Source organism: Zosterops lateralis, assembly GCF_965231275.1.
Source record: "Zosterops lateralis genome assembly, chromosome: 3".
Lineage (NCBI taxonomy): Eukaryota > Metazoa > Chordata > Aves > Passeriformes > Zosteropidae > Zosterops > Zosterops lateralis.
Genome location: NC_139764.1, coordinates 28,940,388 through 28,963,308, shown reverse-complemented (window position 1 = coordinate 28,963,308; position 22,921 = coordinate 28,940,388). Strand labels below are relative to the sequence as shown.

The 22,921-nt window shown below is 36.5% G+C and overlaps 1 protein-coding gene across 1 annotated transcript in view; it reads right to left on the bottom strand.

Annotated features, from left to right (window-relative positions):
- Positions 1 to 22,921, bottom strand: part of BABAM2 (BRISC and BRCA1 A complex member 2) — a 162,505-nt gene that overhangs the window by 113,287 nt on the left and 26,297 nt on the right. The window contains exons 4-5 of the mRNA XM_083857094.1: positions 18,171 to 18,265; positions 1,478 to 1,672 (exon numbers count right to left, since the gene is read on the bottom strand). Coding sequence (XP_083713220.1) covers positions 1,478 to 1,672; positions 18,171 to 18,265 — 290 coding nt within the window. The remainder of the gene's footprint in view (positions 1 to 1,477; positions 1,673 to 18,170; positions 18,266 to 22,921) is intronic.

Below are 22,921 nucleotides of genomic sequence, written 5' to 3'. Positions count from 1 at the left end.
CTTTATTCAGTCACCAAAGACTGAGGAAAGACTTGAAAGGTTTGAGTAGCTATGTCTTTCCTCTCAAAAACAAAAAGAAACCCCCTAGTTTTCTACAATCTTGAATGAAATTTTTGCAACTGGCAAAAAATATGATAAAATTTCAGTACAATTCAGAAAGCCTTCTGCACTTCAATAAACCAGTCTGATGAAATTCAGAGATATAGCAAGTTGTTCGTGATGCAAGCTATGGACAATAACATCAGCTAATTTCAATCAAATATTCTAATCTATAAACGTTAAAGAGGTCTGAATTTCTTTGCTGAAGAAAATTAAATCTGAGTTCAAATAAAAAAGGCCTAGATGACTTGTCTAAGAAAAGAAAACTGGATGAATGTGTGAGTTGTGAAGTAAACATCCTTGAATCACCTGTAACTTAAGGATGATTGAAGGGATATAAAGTTGAATTCTAGGTCTTGATAATAGGAGTACTGAATTTTCATCAATTTTCAGACTGCACCTGTTTCAGAAGATACTGCTTCTGAAGGCCAGTTTATCTTAAGAGTATGCTATTTCTGAAAGCAAGAGGGAAACAAATTCATCATAAACACCATCAGATATTTCCTGACACATCTTAATCCAAACTTCCCAAGAAAAATATATTACCAGCAGGAAAAAAAACCCTCTGATTTTTGCAAAGCTTATTACTCTGTGGCAGAGATGAATTAAAAACCCCCTATCAATTCACACACTATAACCAGAATGTCTACATTGCCAATGGCCACATCTTAAGAAATAGTATACACTGAGTGTTTCTATACTGAATGGGACATTTCCCATGTGGGAACATGGGATATAACTTCAGGAAACAGATAAGCCAGTTTAATGTCTGACTGTCCTATGAAAGCATGGCCCTACAAAATCACTGTTCTATCTCATCTTGCCTCCTCTTGCAGAAAATTAGTTTGGTTAGTTTTTCCTCTCCAGTTTTTTCTCTCCTCTCCTAGAACAACTCATCTCAGCTTAGACCAGTGCAAGAGAGATGGTGGCAGCTGCAGCTACCAATTAAATAAACACAATCCTAATGTAGAAACACACCCTAATACATCCTACCCCTATGCAGGCTGGTAGGCTGGCAGGGTGTCATACCAACACTGTTATTCTCCCTCTCAAATCTTCAAAGCTAACTCAAACTTCCACATTAACATTGTACGGTGTCCTCTAAACACAGCACAGACTTTTCAACAGTTTCAGTTCACACCTATAAACCAGACAAATGAGCACCAGGTTCAAAACCAGTTCTCACCTGGAAATCTGGTTCAACTGAGGTAATGGAATACAGCAACATACGCAACAAGGAGTACAGAAAATGAGCTGAAGTCAAATAGGAGTTTCTTCCATTGGAAACAGAAAGCATGAAGATCCACAGGAAAAACTTAAATTTTCCGAAGCAAGAGTTGTATTTGGTAAAAGTGTTTTAGATAAAATAAGAGCTTACCCAGTTGTTTTTTTTGCCAGCATAGATTTCCATGTTTTCTCCATACTGTGGCTCCTCAAGTAAAGTCTGATACTCAAACATGAGACGAGAGCTCTCCCGTAATCGACTACACTGAAATTGGTGATACTGCTGCACAAGCTCTTTCACAACAAGCAGGAGGCATTCAGGGTTTGAAGGATTCCAGGAAGCTAAATTCTGTTGAGCAGAAAAGAACAAAGACCAAAACTGTTTACAGGAATAAAGGACAAGCAATCCCCCTTCCATAATGATACCAGAGGCACATATGCATGTGGAACCTCTGTGACAAAGCTAAACCATAATGTTAAAATACAAAGGTTCTAACATGCTTTGGAAGAAAGCCAGGTGAAACAGCAGAAGCTTAATGTCAAATAGGAGACCTACCATAAAACTGATAACAGGGCTACTACTAGGCTTATATAGGCCCAAATTACCATTCTATTCTTTCCTAAAATTATACTGTTGCATCTGGGAACTGGGAAAGTTTGAATTAAATTAAAACTGATACATAACACACAAGGATTAGGTAAGTAGAACTTTGCACAGTAACTGATTCAAAACCCAGTCAACTAAGTGAATATGGCAAATTAACTACAGAAACTGCTCTGCTCCATTATCTCAAACAGTGGCTACATTCCCAGTGGTAGAGCAAATGGGTTCTCGTCTCTTGCCTCAGCCTTGTGATTTATTTCACTTTAACTGTCTCTTCACTTGAATCACCTTGACTCACCCCCTTAACACAAATGTCACCCATACACAGAGATCTCTTTAATACGCCTGGCAGAAATTTTTAGTACAGGTTCAATGTATTTCCAGAAATACACCTAACAGAAATAAAAATGTTAATACCATTAAGGTAACTGTGTCAGTAACACAGTAACGACATTACCAATCTTGTAATTGGCTTAGATCAGTCTTCTGTGCACAGTAAGTTTTATTCAGGAAGTATCTGGTGTTACAAACCATTCCTAATGTGACCAATGTTGCATCCAGTTGACCAAAAATAGACCTATGTGAAAGACAAAGGAGGACCCACCCTCCAGTCCATGCTGTTAGGATATGAGACAGCACTGACTTAAAGTACTTAGGTGCTCATATGCTTTCCACTTGGATCTTCAATTAGTTTTCTTGATACAACCTCAGAGCATGTTAACACAATCACATGGCTTTTGGTGAGCTTTGAGTATAAGCAGAATCAATCTGCATTTCATAGAATCACGGAGTGGTTTGGGTTGGTAGGGCCCTTAAAGACCATGTAGTTCAGGGGAGGGACACCTTCCACTAGACCAGGGTGCTCAAGGCACCTTCCGGTCTGGCCTTTGACACTTCCAAGGATGGGGTATCAACAGCTTATCTGTGCAAGCTGTTCCAGTGCCTCACCACCCCCACAGTAAATAATTTCTTCCTTGTATCTAGTTTTAATTTACCCTATTTCAATTTAAAGTCATCACCCTTTCTCCCACCTTTCCATGCTGTTGTAAAAACTCCCTTTCCCTTTCACTTGAGGGTCCATTTAGGCTGTATATCACACAGACATTTGACAATAAACTAGTTGCAATAGAATTTTAAATTGCATGAATTGTACAGCTAACATTAAGAAACTCAGAACTAGCAAAGATATTTGCACTTTACAACTAAGTGATGATATAATATAGTAGCTTCATAAAATTTCTTATACATATTCGTATTCAATGTACTTAGATGCCATGTTACTTCTTCCTGTAACTTGCAGACATTTCATTTTTAAAAAATCATATTTTGTATAACACCAGAAGTAATAAATACAAGTAACAAACACAAGTGCACAGGTTGCACAGAGAAGCTGTTCAGTCTCTATCCTCAGAGATACTCAAAATCGGACTGGACAAGGACCTGGACAGCCTGATCTATCTGATCCTGCCCAGGTAGGGCAGCTGGGTTAATGATCTCTCATGTAAAGGCTCCTTCCAACCTCAGCTAGTTTTAGCTTTATGAAGAGGTTTACAAAAAGCTCAAAATGAAACGGGATCTTAGCAAGGTGAGACTCCACAGCTCCGACCTGAAAAGAAACAAATGAGTTTGTGTATAAAGTTTATCTTCTGATACCCTGCAGAGGCAGATAGAAGGCTTAATCAGTTGCTCACTAGGCACCATGCTTCAGCTATCCAGCGAAATTTACTTTTAGCTTGATCTCTAACTAAGATGGGTATTTCCATTAAAAAGGGTTACAACTTTTATTATGTCTGATGACTAGATATGTCTCTATGGAAGAATTTTATACAGCCTTCAGCACATGTGTATGACAGCTTAGTATTTCAAGTGTTTCTCTTTCCACAACTTCATAATTTTTCCCCACTTAAGTAATATATATAAGATCTTATCAAAATTAATTTCCCATTTTCAGCATCATCGCTTGAAACACACCAGTCTAATTTGTCAGTGAAGCAATGGGAAGTATGAATTGCTGTTTTACATGCATGAACAGGATTGAACTATATTCCTATTTTCCTGCTCGCTCTGATTCTGGTCTAAAGGGCTGCTCAGCATGGCTAAAATGCTATCCTTAAGCCTCTGCCTTTAATGGTTACCCCACTGTCAAAGACTTCACATTTGACCATAGCTTGATGCAAAAGTACTCTGTTTTGTCCCCCTTCTAGACAGTGGAAACACAAAATGGGAATACTTTCATTGCCATATCTTAAAAGGTAAACTACATTCCAGAGGAATTGGTAAACTGGTGACATACTAATGCAATTCATATAAGTTCCTCAAGTTCCATAGAGTGACTGAAAGCCTTGTTCTACTTGGTTTGCCACCTACAGCTGGTAAAATTTTGTTTGCAACTTGCACCCATTCAAGCTTATCCAATTCTACAAAATACTGGAGAAAATCAGTCAGGTAGACAGCATCTTCTAGGAAACACATTTTTCTATCATGCAGTCTGAAACCAGACTGCATATAACCTTAAATTTCCTGTTCCCAAGCTGCTGCTCAAATAAAACATTTCCAGAAAGCCAGAGGATGTAATATGCCAGTATGTATTGATATCAGCCAGACAAGTGGGAATAACCTTTCCTCCTAATGACATTGGTATAACACAATAGAAATGTTCTGTCAAAGGAAATGACCAACAGTATTTTAATAACTGACCTAAATGCAACTGAACCTTTTGTTTTTTAAATAACGTTACACTACAGAGAACAAAAAAAGAGCAAGAGGAAATCCATTGTCATTTGTGCAGCACAGAGCTAAAGAAGTGCTCTTTTCAAAGAATTTAAGAACATTGCATCAAAACAGTGTTCATTCTCTGCTGCCTTAAAGCTACAGGAATTAAAATGAATTATTTGACTGTAGGATCCTTACTAAACACCTCTCATTCAGCAACTCAAGCTTCAAAGTACAAACTGGTTATAAAAACAAATCACCTGAAAAACAATTTAACTACTCACCCAGGACATACATGAATTATAATGGATTCTCACTGATGAAAGAAGAAACATACAAGGGCTACACAAATTTTCTGAAACACAAGTTCAGATTTATATTAAACAATTTTAGCTTTAGAATTATATTATTGTAGTGCATGTTATTTGGCATTTGGCCACATTGCCATCCATTTTGTTAACTTTGCAGAAGGGCTGTACTTTCCACAAGATCTAAACTCCTAAATTTTAACACAAACATTACCAAATACAATGCCATGTTTTATGTATGAAATTTCTTTTTACAAATCTTAGTGTCACTTATTTGCCCCAAGCACTAGCTTCATTCACCTGAAAATACTTTTAAACAATCCAATTTCAACAGGATGTCAAAATAGGTGCTATATTGTTCTCAGCTTCAAATAGCACCTTCTTTAATCCTCCTTCTGTTTTTGAAATCAAAGATAAAGTAAGCAACTATGTAAAATACATTGTTGAAATTTAAGGCAGAATTTGATTTGTCAAGTTTCTCTCTTTTAGAGTGCCTGCATTGCTACAATTTGAGAGATCACAGAGATTCTTCTGAGGACACACAATTCCCCACTTTAGTTGATGAGAATAGTGTCCCTGCAACAGTAAGTTGACCTTCTTCTTTAGAGGCAAAGGACCCTCTAAATAGATTTTTTTTTAGTGACGCAGTATTGTATTCACTATTAGACTTTGGAAATCAGCAAAATCTTAAACTCGGAGCAAAAAGAGTAGTAATCTGTATGCTTCATTTTCTGATTGTTTTCCTGAAGGCTGCATTCCAGCTCTAACCAGTCCAGCTTTTTAAGAGATCGTAGTCAAGAAGATTTAAAACATTAGAAGAACAGAGCTACTGGTGTTTGTGTTTCAAGTTCTGCTACAAAACTCAGATCTTGTATAAGTATTAAAATCTGATGCAACTTCAAGATTATGAGGTTTAGTTGCTACAACTTTAAAAAATCCTGGAAATAAGAACACAGACAGATCACTGAAGCCAAGGTATGAAAAACCCAAATACAGAAATAACAAGACAATTGTGCATACAGAAAAAGACCTGTTGCTTTCTGTGGCTTATATCAAAATCTTACGCCTTACTCACAAATCTATACGTTATCATTTTACCAAAATCACATGCATGCTGAAAAGAGTTGCTTTTTCTTTAATGAATTTGTTATAACATGGTGAATAAAATGGATTTTATAGAGAAAAAATAATTACAGTGACTAGGGTACTGACAGACTAAGTTACATATTTCAGTCAATAAATCCTGTCTAATTTATTTAAAGATTTATTTAAAGATTTCTGCAGGCTTTCCAGAAAGTTAATAACATTTAACAGAACAATCATTAATGCATTTAAAATAAAGAAATCCAGACTTGGATACAATCCCTTGCCTTGTTTGCCAATAGATATCTTTAAATGAACTCTGCAGTGCAAACTCCCTAAGTTACTCAACAGTTAGGCAGTTAGACTGAAAGTGGCCCACTGTACAACAATATACAAGTATGAATCAACCTAAACTGCATCTGCAACTAGTTCTGCATTCATGCTGATCTCACATGATGACCTACATGCACAACTCAGATTGGTTAGGACCAATCATCAGTTTTTCAGCCTATCATTGAAGAATATACCTGTCATTTCTGAGCACGCAGATGGAGGCTCAAATAAACAATTCTCTTCCATCTAGACACCGCTTGCCTGTCTCTCCATGAGCTCCGCTACCACTAGGAGCAACTTCATGCATCAGATCTTAATTTCAACCTTTCAGTTTTTAATTTCAGCTTTTTTTTCTTTTTCTTTTTCTTTTTTTTTTTTTTTTTTGGCTTTGCCATACTGCAACTTGTGTAACTTTCATTTTCTAAAAAGATCAATTGTTGCCTCATCTTAAAAAGTACCAAAGTTTTAGTAACAGGTTTAGTAGCATCCAAAGATGACTGTATATTCTTGTGGACACAAAGATCTGGTAATTTCATCTGTGACATCTGGATAAACCTCATTCTTCCAGTCAGGGAATGAATGAAAAATGATCTACAGGAATAAATTCAAAATGGCCTGCAGAAAAAGTCATGGAATGAGAACTTCCATATGATAGAGACCAGATTCCAGAAGCATCACTGCCCACACAGCTGTAACTACTGTCATACAGAAGATGGCCAATAACTATTTACCTATCCATAAGTAAGCAAGTCAACATAAGGAAGTTAAATGCTCCTTCATGACAGAAGTTTTCCTGGCTTTTTTAGTATAGAACAAAGTTTCAGGATCAGGTCTTCAAGAAAACAGCTATCTAGACCTTAAACTGATTAACCAATAGCATGTACCTTCACTGAGTTTGCCCTCCAGCTCATGTTGTGTGCCAATAGGAATGGAAAAATAGTATTGTTATTATACAGAGATTAATAGACCATAGGTGTCCATCAAACTGTCTACATTGGAGAAATACAAGTGATTCAGGAGATCTGTTCTGACAACCTGCCAGATATTAAGTTAAACAATCTCACCAAAGAGCATTGATTTTCACTAAGAAGTACTACCCCAGAGATTTTGTTGGGCTGCAAATTCAATTTGTGAATTCCCTGGCTCCTGATCCTGTCTGCTGACAGAAGTTGGCTGCACAGTACGTGAACAGTTTGATAGGGAAAGGTTTTTTGACATTCAGACATGACCAGAGTTGAGAAAATGAATTCACTTCAGTTGGTATAAAAGGCAGAGTAGAGCTGCTATAAGGCCACCCACAGCGTGCAATTGAAGCCATTTCAACAGTAACTCATTTAAATGAGTAGCAATGACACCAACTGGATTTCCAAAAGAAACAAGGTAAATTTGCAGCCCGACACTATCAGTTCTAGAGGTCTTAACAGGTGAGACAAGTGAAAAACCCCCAACAAATAATTTCTTAGACCTGTTAGCAAAGATGTCGAGTTTAGCTTTCCAAAGATGCTGTACTATTCAACTTCTGGCAAAGAAACTGCATTTAAATTTTGTTCTGGAACATTCTGTGCTTTGTATTCTTTCCTTTATCCTTCCAAAAAAGCTAATCAAGAACCTATGCAAACTACTCATTGTCCATGATTACCTATTCCCCATTTTTTTTCACAATACAATGGACTTCATGTTCCATAAAGCTGCTAATTCATAGACTCCTTCACAGGTTATTGCTTATTTCATAACTCCAGGCAATGTCTGCAGCAAACTACAATTCTACACTATGAGAAATGAAATACGGTAACAATTTCTAATTGATTTGAAGTTGTTTTTCTTTGAAATGTGTTTAAATACCCAGGTTGCCAGAATATCTTCCAGGAATGTGATTTTAAAGAAGACAGATTGCAACTGTTTTTCCTGGCTATATTACAGGAAATAACAGCAAGATCTTATTTTAAGTTAGTGTACTTCTATATTTCTAAGCAAGAAATTAACTTTCATGAGAAAATGTCAGTAAACAAAACCTCCCAAGCCTGTAACAGTGGTAATGCTTTTCTATAGCATCTTTCATCCAGAATTATCATAAAGAATAATGTTAAGTACAGATTTGCATTTTGTTTATATCTCTGCACACCACATGCACACAACTTGTATCCTGCAGTGGCTCAAAACCAGTACCAATGTAAGTTTTTACCCAAAATAAGAAAGATCACAGTGTGATATTAGCACTTATCTTCTGCATAAATACAGAGGAGAAACTGGTCCAGTGGTTACAGCATTAGCCTAGAAACTGGCATATCTGGTTTCAGTCCCCGCTTTGCTCTGTTCTTCACAGGCCACCACAGGGAAATTGCTCACAGAAAAAGGCACAGGATAATTATCTACCATATGCTCACATCTTTCTATCAACAGATATTTTTCACAGTATTTGCAGGGCTGGAGTGTTATAACAACTTCAAAGTCTTCAGTTTCTTAGCAGCCAGCACTTAAACATCCTACAGGCTGCAGCTTCAAATCAATCACTGTAAACCTACATGCCATCTACTTGTCATCTTTTTTTCACAGGTTCTTCATATCCCTCTCCCCCAAAGCACCACTGGAACAACTTTCTGGAGTGATCTTCTTGAAATGATCATTTTTGGGCCCAAGCAAACATCAGAACTTAACATTTCATAAAAACAGTTCAACTCTGGAGCGCTTCTGTCATTGCAAAGAATTTACAGACCTAGTGTGCTCTGCTGCTGTGAACACCAGATAAAAACGTTTGCACTAAGCAAAGCCTGGGATTCTCAGTATTTATTTTAATTTTTATTTTTGGAAAGAGGCTGTGAAAAACTGGACACAGAAATTAGAATAGCTTATAAACACTTAGTCGAGATCCCAAATACCTGAGGGCCTTGAATTAGCAAGAAAATACAGAGCACAAAAACAACATAATAAGAAATCAATTCTGCTTTCAGAAAAGCATCTTATATCGTGCATGAAATTATTTTCCCTTTTTCCTTTCACTGGATATAGAGTGTGATTCTTGATAAATGATCCAATACCCAAAGCAGCTCCATAAGAGATCCCAGCAAATCTGACACATGGGGAACACTCTTCTGCATTCACCTAGAATAAATGCAAAACTGCCCCTCAAGTACCATTCACCCAATAAAGGAGTAAACTCAGCTTCCAAAGGTTACTACAATTTTTTTTTTTATTTCCTGCTGAAGGAGCAGTGAAGAGATAGCTGATCTTGGTAAGTTAAGGGTACTCAGGAAATCCAGAATCTGTGAAGCTGAGCCCAGGAGAACATTTTTATGCTGCGTACTCTTCCTCAAAGTGTCTGCCGGTTTCTCTCACAGAGCTTTCTTAGAAGATAATCAGACCCTTAAAAGCTACAACTGCCTACTATCTAATTAATCTCCTCAAGAGTTGGCACGCATAGGCATTTCTTGTCCTACTTTGCTAAGGAATTAGAGCAAGTTTTGTTTCTTTCCAGACTTCTCAGCACACCTCTCTCACAAAGCAGATGATACCTTCACCTGATCCAAGACGGAATTTCTTAATTCACTCAGCACATATTAAATTCTGGCTTAGTGAATCCAACACACTAATCATTAATTTCTCCACATGAGTACACTGCACTTTTTTCCTCTGGGAGTTGGCTACCAGGGGTGTACATATTTAACTAGATGTGGCAAGTAAAAGGAACAAGGCATGAAGACAAGAAAAATTCCCCCACAAGACACAGGCACATGCATCTTTTACCTAAAGACCCACTTACCATGCCTTGAGGGCAGTGTGAACAGGCCTCAACTCCTCAGACCCTCAGTGGACCAGAGAACAGACCACTGGTTATGCTTCACCTCAAGAGGCCCTTTCAAATAGCAAGTCTTTTATCAGCTCTTGTGGTTTTTTCCTTTCCTGTCGACACAAGTAATTTTAGCTACAGCAAAAAGGCAGAACCTTCACAGCTAATGTTTTGGATAGCATCCACTAACATCCCTTGAGCATTTATCGTCAGGTGGCACATGCAGAACTGTTCTCTTTTTCTTCATTTTTCCCCTTCCAAAATCCCACAAATTATATATATATGTAACATGGTGAATCTCACTGTCATGAGAACAGTATTACCATCTTTATTTTCACATCTGTACTACAAGAGGGTTTATAAGACCTTGAAAATACAGTCCCTAAAGAAAACACCTACAAGATACCATTGTGTAAATTATAAGATACTGGAAATCAAAAATATTTCTCTACCATACCAGAAAAGTTATTGCAAATTAGTTATCCCTTCTCAAAAAACCAGCATGAAAACATAATTTTTCATTTATGAAAGTAAAAGCTGCATCTCTTGGAAAATTGCTATACAGCAAAGTTCATGTAAAACTGTACAAACACTTATACTGCAAACAAAAGACTCAAGATACTGATTAAATTTGAATTCTATTTCTGTAGTTATCTCTAAAAAAGAGCAGATATGCCTGAGGAACTGAAATAGAAGATAGCAAGGAAACAGAGTAAAAGAATGTAAAGAATGAGTAAAACAGGTTTTGAAACAAATATAAGCTGAAAGTTAGATCGGTTAAAAGGAAAGAAAATGTATCTTCAGCCCTCCTCCATTTGGGGAAATGAATAGATCTTGTGAAAATCACCCTGAGTGCAAAGAAATTTATTTCTTTGCCCCAACCATATCTTCTGAAGGAAAGAACCTTCAGGGTACCAAACTTAAACTAATTTCATTAAAGAAAAGTGCAATTATAAATTATAACAGAATTCACAGCCCAGAACTAAGTCAAATACAAAACTGCATTATTAGACAGAAGGACCATTTCTGTCTTTCTGTAATCAGTTAATTTAAAATTTTTTTTCTACTTGAATATTCATAAGCAATGACCAACTTCCTCTACAGAAAAATGAATTATAATAGCACATCAGTGTGAATTCAGTGGGCATACTACACAGAATTTAAATGTATTCTCAACTCAGGAAGACTGTCCTAGAGTCAGTCTTTTCTCAAAAAACCCCCACCCTTACCCAAGCCCCTTGTAAATGTGTTTCTAAAAAGCTAACAAGCCATTGCCTTCAAGACACGCCATTTCTTAGTGTTTCTAGAGTTCTTGTAAAGAAGTAGAATGTACTGTTACAGTAACACCACACATAAAGGCCAGAATCCTTTCATTTTCCACTAGTTTTTCAGATAATACTTTTTCCACCATTTTTAAGAAAACACTGCTCCAGTAAAGTAGGATTATATATTAATAAACTGAAGCAAAAAATAGTCAGAAGTACATTACCAGTTTGCTGGTTTACATTAAAGAATTATAAAGGCCAACATAATATCATTGTACTCCCACACTTCAACCTAAAAGATGTTCTGCTTTCATATGTCTGGCTTGGGATATCCAACTTTATATATTTCGTATGAACTATGGCTCGAAAGGGAATGATTTGCTGGAATTCATTATAGTACCCTTATCTCTAGCAAGGACTGTATTTCCTGCAAAGGAAAGACATGCAAGCCTAAAGATCTTTTTTGGCATTTTACATTAAGATTCAAGCATCCTGTTATTCTGGTCCAAACTTCTGGCCCATTTAAATCTATGACCATGAAAAATATGGTCAAATTCATATGACAAATGAAAATTATTTTTTCCTAAAACAACACTATGAATGGTAAACATAAAATGTTTTCTCCCTCTATTTTACTAGTGCACAATGATTCCTTCATCAATGGTCCTTCATCACATGCATTTTAGTTAGTTTGGAAAAAAAACATTTTCTCCCACTTTGCCATTCTTCAGTCAAATGTTCATGCACATTCCTATTGCTCTCCGAAAACTAGTGTTTCCTGGACTGAAATACTCTATTTTATGAATTATAAAATAATTATTCTAATTATTTTCTGGATCTTTCATATTCTAAGGAGAAATTGCATTATCAGAGAAGCTTGTGCCAAAAAAATGAAAGGAAATGTTTCCCCCTGGAGCTCTTTACAAAACTTAGGAAATTAATTTTGCCTTCTACACCACCAAGAATTAAGCAAGAAAGGCAAAACTACCTATCTTAACAGATATTTCATTCCCCTGAAATTAAAGAAGTATTATCAAACTATAGATTTTCCTTTTTTCCCTTTCTGGATTTTCTAGGTGAAAAGTCCAGCTAAAATGCTGCAATTAAGTAAAACACAACTTTTAACCTCAGCATATTCTCTTCTGCTTATGCTTTGAGATAGAAAGCCACATTTTACAAACTGTGCTAGGAAGTGCTGAAGTTTGGCAAAAAGAAAGTGAGGTAAATATACACAATGATTTCATTAATAGAAAATGACAAAGTAATACAATGTGGCTAACTATCTCTCAGCCCTATAAATATTAGCAACTCTAGATAAAAAAGGACAAAAAAATGAAAGGCTGCAAGAGAAATTAAGAAGACTAAAACAAGGAGAAAAAGGAATAATTTTCCAGTGTAGAAAGGTCTTGATGGTCTCAAAGATGGAAAGGTGACAGGAAAACCTTTCTTTCTGTCATCCTCTTGAACTCCTTCTGCTGGATGGTACAGCCACCATCTTTACCACACATCTACACAGATAATCCCAAAACTTGCTCTCAGCACTCTGTGACTTCTCAGAAGGACCTCCTGAGTGTGGCCTCACACAGGCTGCAGTCAAGCTGGCCAGGCTATGCCAGGAGAGGATTCCCAGCCAGAATCATCTTTTGGGGATTTCTCATTTTAAACCCAGTACTTATTCAACTTCGCAGAGAGGCTGAACCAGATCAGCTCCAGAGGGCCCTTCCAACCCTAATTATTCTGTGATTTTGTGATTTCCTGAGGAACAGTGTGGAGCTCAGACACCAATCAAAATACATTCAAAATCACATTCTTTCAGATCTGGCTTTAAAAGGAATGCTGCACTGGCATATCTCTAATGTTCAAAAACATGGACAAAAATGTATACCATAAGTGCCAACAATACCAGTCAAAAAAATCTTTGGGAAAGTTTGTGAATAAATTACTATTCTGATGGTATAAAATGTGATTTTTTCCATTGCCTATCAATATCAGACAAACTTCAGCAAGGCTGCAATGACTATACGCATATATGCATAGATAGATAGATAGATAGATAGATAGATATACACGTGTGCACACATACCTGCATTCCCCATATATACAAATAGGTAAGATCAATAGAGAGAGACAGGAATAAAATGTTTTCAGTATTAATGTTTGTTTCAGAAAATTAAATGTTAAATAACATGGGATTATAGATAATCAAAACACACAATGACATATAAAGTCAAGACATGGCTGAAAAATGAACACAATGAATGGGAATATAAAGTAGTTCAAAATAAGGAAAAAAACTTCTAATCAATTGAAGAATTCAATTCTGCATTCTGTTTCACTTAAATTCCTCAAGTTCAACTGAAGCCAAAGTAATTTAAGGCTTTCAGTACAAGAGCAGCAGGTTAGAGGGTCCAAGAATGAAATCAGCTGCTGCCATTTGAAATAGAGCACACAGAAGAGCTAAATAGGTTGAACTTACCCATGCATTTCTCAGACAAGCAAAATCCACTGCTGCGGCTTTATATTTTAAAATCACACTCTGAAAACCATTGAGCTCATTGCCCTTATGGGGAGCTCCCACACTAGAACACATAACATCTGAATCCTTCCTAACAATATAGCTGACAGACTTTTTAGAACAAAATAGTTCAAACAGCATTAGTTAAAATAAGAGGTGTTTGAGCTTTTTTGGAGTTACTGTGAGCAGGGGGATTATTGACACTGTTAAACATGTGCCTCATGCACCTGAGTAAATGAAGAACAATTAATGGAAGAGGGGGATATTTAAAGAATCTCTTTTTTACCCATTAAAAGCTAACTTGGCAACCAACAGAAATAATGTTAAGACTTTGAATAGAGACACAGAAAAAATACAACCTTCACGACAGTCCTCATACAGCCAAATGAGTCTAATAAGCACAAATACAAGAACTTAGAAACAAACATTGGTCTACACAAGATATAGTGTGACAGTCAATACACTTGAGTAGCACAGTGAGCTGAATTAACTCCACAGTGACTGGAATCTGTACTCAGTATCAACAATTACACAAGGGAAAACAATCCTCCCAACGCTCAGTATGGGCATGAGAACTGCAGCAGCCTGTTCTCTGAAGATCTGTGATGACCATATCTTCCTCCCATGCAAATGCAGCACTAAGTATTCCCACAAGGAATACGCTATATAATAGCCCACAAGGACATATTCAGCACTTAGTAGGCTTTAGGAAACGCTCAGTTCTCTTACCTTCATTCCACTAAGGCTACTGAAGCCTTTTTGATAGCAATGGGTGGGCAGAATAATTCTGGGGAGGCTAGCTAGAGACCTGAAGTAGAATGCTAAGACACCCATTTCCTTGATCTGACAGTTACCTTGCTTACACTTCTATTGTTTCCTCTTTGCCAAACAGAAGATAATTCAAAATCATTGGGAAAATGGGGTTAACATTTTGAATAAGCACTTCGGCTATTAACTGGCTCACATTAACAATCAACTAGGCTAACATAACAAACAATTCTTGTTACTCAAACTGGCGTCATTGTAATGAGCTCCAAATTAATCTCATCCGTACACAATCACTAATCTTGTTGTGTGCCAACTGAATTTTTAATCAGAACAGAGTGAATCATAGGTTGTTTTTAAAATACATTTCTAATACTTGTCATCCAAAATGAATAAACACTACAGCAGGAAAGAACTTTCTATTTACATTCTGAGAAGCTGATTTTATTTATGCATACTATACTGCAAGTATTAAATGCATTTGATAGGAAAACATCCTTAATGACAATAAAATCTAACAATGTTTCTTTTTAATAACTCTTTGAGCATGAACAGCACCACCAATCTAAAGAATTTAGCCCGCTGACCATAATTAAAACTGTATGACAAACTAAAAGGACCACTTGCCCCACTGAAGTGCTTCACAATGCTAATCTCATTGGCAAGATCAGCATGCACACAATTAGACACTGCAATCACCAGAGTAACCACTACTGATAAGACATGCAATGAAGCACATACTTTGCAGTGCTGAACTTGAGACTCAAGCTGAGTTTCAAATCCAACTGACTTTAACGTTTGTGCCAGACACAAAAGCAAAGCCAAATTTCAATGAGCATTTTCAACTTGATTCTGCAATTGCAGTTATCAATTCAAGAATGCATTTGCCCTGCTTATAAAACAAGAATGTTCAACACATTGGTCTACTCCTGAAATACTGGCCTAATCATTCAGGAATTCCCCAGGAAAAAAAAAAAACCAAGTCAAACCATGAACTATTCCTCTACAGCATTCACTTTTTAAAATGCAGTATTTCTGGCATCTTGCTTTAGCTCTCTGGCTAATAGCTGCTTAACTGAACACCTATTACCATGCTCAGATGAAAACCTAACTGGAAGATCTGCCCATGGCCATGGAAACTGAAGACTGAGTGAAACGACCTGCAACACAGCCATTCAAATGTCTTTGGGGAAGCCTCCTGACAGCCTCCATTAGAGCCACACAGCTTGAGGAATCTGGAGTACCTGGTTCTCCTTTCAAGCAAAGCATAATACCTGACTCAAGCCATCTAACAACATGTGATGACTTCTTGGAAAACGAGACAGACAGATGAGAGCAGTGCATGCAGGCTCAATGTCAGAATTCCCACATATCCGATGGCACATACTACTTAGAGACTGTGCTCCTCATTGAATAACATCTACATGCTTTTGTGCATGCAAGATTCTGTTTTGATTGCCAGGAACTGTTGCATTAGAAGTATTTGAAGACTGCTCAAGATTAAAAGCATTAAATTACAGTCAATGTGCTAATCTGTATTTTACTTCTAGTCAGTAGACAGCTATATTAGCACATATAGAAATTCTGCTAATATCTTAGAATTCAATTAAAATTATCTTCATTAAACAGTTCTCACATTTGTTGAAAAAGGGGAGCTATTCAAAGACTTAGCAGAATAAGCAAGTTATTGTTAATGCAACATTCTGAAGAAAAAAATCTACAAACCGTATGGAACATAAAACAGTGAATGCAAAACCAAAGGTACACTATATAGACCACAGCTGCAAGGTGGGAATAACATGCTCCAACACCATCAGGATGAACTGAAAGTTACATTTACATAGTGAATGCTTCAGGAAGGCATAATGACCAAAGGAAAACTGATGGCTTGCAGATTTCTTCTTTGGTTTGTTCTAATTACTTTCAAATACCTGGTTAATCTAATTATGTATCTAGAAGCAAATGGTTCTTCCAAGTTGCTTTCCAACAAAAAAGACAGTAAGTTTGTTCTGTGTTTAGACAGAAGAAAAGCAACATTCCCCAAAGAAGCATCATTAATGAACAATATAAGAAAGAAAGAAAAATAAGGATGTTTTTATTTTCGCAGGTTTTCCTGTAGTTCACAACTGTTAGTGACTTCATTTCACATGAGAAATATGGCACTGTACCACTCTCAGCAAGCTTCTCCATCTGAACAGCATTTCTGCAAGATGTCCCAAATTATTTTATATCTCATTTCCAATTTGGTATTAATTTCTGTTTTCCAGCACATTAAAAGGCGCTTCTCTTTTCTTAATATCAATGGTACAAAGTAGTTGGTAATGTGAACACTTCTCAGGGGTTTGTAAGATGGTAGAACAAATGAGAAAAAGAGGAAAACAGAATTGGTAAATAAAGGAGTGTGAAAACAATTCTAGAACTGCCAGAGAAAGAAAAACCTTTTCTATAAGCTAGCGTAATGAAATAGTTGTTCATGAGCTCCATGCCTCCTACCCAAAAGAGTTTCTGAGCTTAATAGCAAAGTGAGAGAAGAAAAGAAATATGATATTCACCTTTTAAAAGTTCTATAAGGTATGCTAAAAATAATTATTGAAACAAATTCTTCTGATCCTTGTATATAACCTACTATGAAGTGAAAGGTAAAACCAAAACCTAACACTTGTGATGCCACGCATCAAGGACACGTTCAACCTCCATCATGACACCAGTACCACAGCACAACAGCCACCAACTTCCTTTGGGGAGCTCCGGAGATGTGCTCATAAAGCACAAGAGGAGCTGCCTGTGAGGGCTCTGCACTGTCTCATTAGTAACTACTAGTAAGTTGTTAGAGGGAGAAGTATTGTAAAAGCAAAAGCACTGATAGTTTCTTCAAACAAGGCTTTGCTACTTGAGGCTAACTGTGACTAGTGAATAAAATGCTCGGTTTCAGGTTGTGGTGTTTCTTCTTCCGTAATAATAAGCCTGTATAAAAGTATTTTCTCATAAATTTTCGTTCATCCCACCTTTTAGAAGGTCATTTCTTTGTCTAGATAACACTAACACACGTGAACAGATAGCTTTCTTTGATGGAGTGGTTCACTTAACATGTTAACTAGATATATCCTTCCTCAACAGAAAAAAAAATCAAAAATGTGACATCAAATTACACTACTTTATTTTAAAGATAAATGTTTTTAAAGACACAATTTATCAACTTTTTTCTGAGACATCATTTAAGATGGTCAGATATTAAATAGATATATTTTTACAGATATTCTAAGTAACAATTATAAAGGTAATATTGTCTTGATTAAAATGCTTTCAACTTTGACCCCCCCCCCTTTCCCCCAGCTATGGATTCAACTTTAAATCACTTTAGAAAGCAACGCGTTTATTTTTTATTTTGCACTGTTATAAAATTCCTGTTGCTGAAGCTATTCTAAAAAAGCAAAGTCTCTCTGCAAAGTGTAAGGTTCTCCAACAGTAAAGTACTTACATGCAAGGCAGAAGGATCTGGCAAAAACTCAGCATCCTCTCCAAAGATAAAATCTGGTGGCAGGTCAGGATAGTGAGCATTAAAAATTATATCCCCTGAAAAGCAATAAATGAAAACAATGTTTGCACTTTTTTATATATGGTTATAAATGAAAAATAAAATAATCACATACAACACACTTTTTTTAACACAGAATTTGACAGCTATATTACATATATTTCATGTATATATCCATATAATTTTTACAAAAATTCACATGCAAGATAAGCATCAGATGTTTTGGGGGATGAAGTCAAATTCCTGAGGCACAGCTTCTTCCTCCTCTGCAAGCAATAAAACATGAAATACATTATTGCTTTGTATCTCAAATGGCAATTCAAACACTATTGAGGGTTGCCTCAAAACACCGACTTAGAAAAGTGATCTTGTTTTAATAAAAAATACCGTATTTAGATGGTTGTGTTTTGTCTATTAAAAGTCAATTGCAAACTACTAAGATCACGACTTTCAAAATACCAGAGCTTTTAAAAATTAGTAGCACTTACTCCCTCTCTTCTCCTCACCACCGCCAACTCTTAGAAGGAAGAATACACAGTTCAATAGGAACCATTCCAACTACCCAAATTCTGGCCAAGAGAAATGCAGTATTGCACATTTAAATGGTGAGACGAAAATTAACTGAAAATATAAGACTTCATCACAGCTTGGCACTGAGCTCTCATCTTGCCAGTGTCACAAGATTTGCAATTAAAAGAAATTTAGGTTCTAGTATTTCACTAGTACACATACTTCAGAGTTCATATAGATCAAGAGGTGGTCATATGCATCTGAGCTTTCAAAAAAACCCACCCACTGTTCAAGAAAAACATTTTTAAAATAAAAATAAAGTGTTTCTAGCCTTACTTGTCTACCTCTCCATTATTCTTTATGACAATATGAAAGAATAACTGAGCTTTTGCATAAAACAGATTTATGAGGTAGGAGACATTAGAAAAAAAGACTGCCTACTATGTGTTACAACTTGTTTAAAATCCACACAGCAAAGTAAAACCAGCATGGCAATCCTTATAAACAATTCTCTTCAGAGAAAGTTACACCACCTTTTATTTCTTAAAAAACTGTGAATGCAGAGCTGGAGAAAAGCATTAGATTAACAAATCTTGCAAAGCCACATTGCTGGGTCAGCGATGTCACCATCTCAAGGCATTTAACATGACAGCTTTAATTGCAGATATTCTGTAAACTTATCTTGGCCTTAGCTGGAAGCAAAGATGCCATGAAGATTAATTGCAGATGATGAAGGCTCATGACCAAGAAGCCACTGGCCAGACATATTCTCTTCAGTATGGCTCCAAATCACAAACTCACTGATCATGCGGTGAGTAGAGCACAGTGTGGGTTTCTCCTGTCCACACTCCCACCTTCCTTTCACAGCTGTCAGGAGCACGTGTAAGTATGGGGTGCAGAAAATAGCAGAGGTCTGCCAGTTAAAGTTCCCAACATACTCAAAATAAAAATAAAACCTTTCATTTCATTTAAATTTCATTTAAAAGAATGAAATGGGCACCAGTTCTGGAGTAAAAGGCATAAAATTGCAACAGGAAATTCATATATATTATGTAAGAAAAAAAATTACTAGATTGCATAAATTGTAATACAGCACTGAAGAATTCAAAAAAGTTGATGTGTACCAGATTGGGTAGTTCCTACACCACCAAAATGCAACCCTTTTCTTGATATTTATTGCAATTAAAATGTCATGCATGGCTCCTTTCAACAGCCTCATCAATTTCTACATAAAGAGCAGTGAACTTGAAGTTACTTACTGCAAGAGATTCACCTTAATACATTCTTTTTCTGAGTTTTGAAAGAGGCATGTTACGAATAACTCAGAACACAGAACAATGAAAAAGCTTGGCCCATGACTTAGGCAGCCCAGTGCTACTCCAAAGCTCTACCTGTGCTTCTTCCATGCTCCTGTGTGATGCTAAGTAACTCATGTAGCACACACAATTCATGCTGCAGGTGCTGGCTGCATGCTTTTCATTCTCTGCATTCCTGCTTTAACAGAGCTGCTGAAAGAGTAGATAGATACATCTACAGCTCAGCTCACTTAGGAGCTGCACTCCAACTACACACATACTAAAAAAAGCTGCTTAGAATAAAAAAGGATCAAAATAACAGTGTATTTTTGATGTTACACCTCCATATTTGATAAGTGAAAAACTATTACAGAACCCTACATCACGAGGCAGCTTCAAGACTCTGCTTGAGTAGTGAGATTGGCAATAAACCATTTCCACCCCTATGAGCTGCACACTAAGGGGTGAACCTCAGGAAAGTGGCAGTAGGTGCAACATGGAGGTTCAAGCAGGTACAAACTCTTCCCTTTCACAGAGTGAACTCACAGCATCTCCCAGAACACCATTATATGCAGTGCTCAATATAACAGTAAATTAAAGTTGGCATTATTAGTTTAACATGCTAAGTGGTAAACTTTGACAATTTGGGGTTCAGGTCAGCTGCATGTGCCACACAATGATTCACGCTGGGCAATCAGGGACACGGGGAGGTGGTATCCTCTTCTGAGCACTCAGCTGTGATGTGTGGTCACACCGAGGTCAGGTGCATCACGTCACAGCTGGACAAACCAATCTAATACCCATCTCACATGCTCAGATTTGTTCTTTACCACCTTCTGTCAGACCCCTTCTTCCACTAAATGTCAGTGGCATTATGAGTCCTTATCCACAGTGAATGACCAACAATGCAGATATTTGGATTTTAAAAGTGTTCGTGACCTACTAATACCAAGGAACTATTCAGGTACAATGGACAGAATCCAGAGTAAAAAATAGCATTGTGATATTTGATTTTCTGTTACTCATAATTATTCATAATTGCTAAAATTGCTTCTACTTGTCCAGGGTAAACATGCCTCAAATCCAAATTCCCAAGCCTTTTCAATAAAAGTCACTTTGAGCCCAAATATATCAATATTAATGTCAATGTGTATATCAAGATTATTTTTCCTATAGTGTATTCAATTTCCTAGGCTACATGTTAAATAGCTATATAGGTTCTCTAGGTTTCAGAATAAATAAAACTAGTACTTCAGTGCCTGTTAATTATATATTCACAAAACACTTATTGCTGAGACCATACGCAAAATATTTTACAACTCTATGGAAACCAAAAATGATGGTGTTATTCTTATGTTCTAACTAAACCGAAATGTATCATTTATGCCCTCCTTCCCACAGTACCACAGATTTTTAGCCAAATGTAAACCCTAATTTATTCTGCTACAATCAAACCTCACACAGGCTGGCTGACAATTCAATAGAGACAAAGAAGTACAGAATAAAATCTTTCCACTTCAATGTTAAGTTAGAAAAGAGCAGCGATTTTCTATCATCAGTGATTTATTCTGGATCTCACAATTAAAGATTTGACCTCAGAAAAAAATTTTAACACATTTAAAAAAAATATTAATCCCTCAGTTAAATCTTATTCTATTAAGTCTCACTTCTGCCACAAATCCAAAGACATTTAGCTAGTTCCTAAAACAAAAGAAAAAAGAACCTTTTACTTAACCATATCAGACATCTATACAGCACCCCCAGTCTCCCCAACTTTTCTGCTCTGTGCCCTCCCCTTCCATACAGTCTCACTTATGTCTTGCATTTTAATTTACATATCACAACAGAAAAGGTAACACCTTTGACTTTAAAAAGCTGAGGCACCAATGAAGGCATTTGCCCTATTCAAAGCTATGAGCATGAGCTATTTTCCTAAGTAACAACAGCAAAAACACACAGTAACAAATCAGACTGCAGATTAAGAGAATCTATCCTAAAACTGAGTTTTGTTCTTGTTAAATATCAAAACCCAGAGAAATTAAAACTGCAGTTAACAGTTTGCTTGGCAGGGCTAGGACGTGTAAATAAAAAATGCTTCATTACACTCAAAAAAAATGTATTTAAACAATCACAACAGCAAACACAAATCTGGTTTGACTTCACATAAATATTAACAATGGCCTCTGTAGTAAGCTTACAAAATATAAGGTGCTAAACATTTTGAATCACAAGTTAACAGTTTGTCGTGACCTACTAGAAATAGCCAGTTTTATGACAAGTACTATATTTAATCCTTACATGATATCATCTGTGGCTTACCCTCTTCAAATATAACAGTATTGAGGTAAATAAAAGTAACACTTTTAACCAATGAGGTGGTTTGCAAAATTACTGTGCTTAGAGTTTGAGAACAGTTACCATTTAAACCTTGGAGGAAAAAAAAAAAACCCAATGAAAAAAAAATCAATATAGTCCTGGATTCTCTGCTCTTCTCACCTAAATGACTCTTTTCCTTGCATCTCCAGCACAAGTTTCTCGTTCTGCCTATGTTTCAACTGTGTTTGTCCTTATTCCCTTGACGGAAGGCCAACTGTGTGGTACTCCACAGTACTACTGACCACGACCACTGCAGTGTAAGAGCAAAGCAAGCAAAACCATCACACTCAGACCATACTTATCTCCTTGTTGTAGATATACCAGCCAATAATTACTTTGATGGAATTACATTTCCAATTATCCAAAAATATTACTTTCTCTTCCTTTTTTTCTCCTCAGGCAAATAGCATTAAATGTTGAAATATTTTACTTCACAGAACTTCAAAAGAAAAGTTAATTTGCTCCCCACAGACAAAAAGATGGAAATATTAATACTTAAATCTATAATTTCTT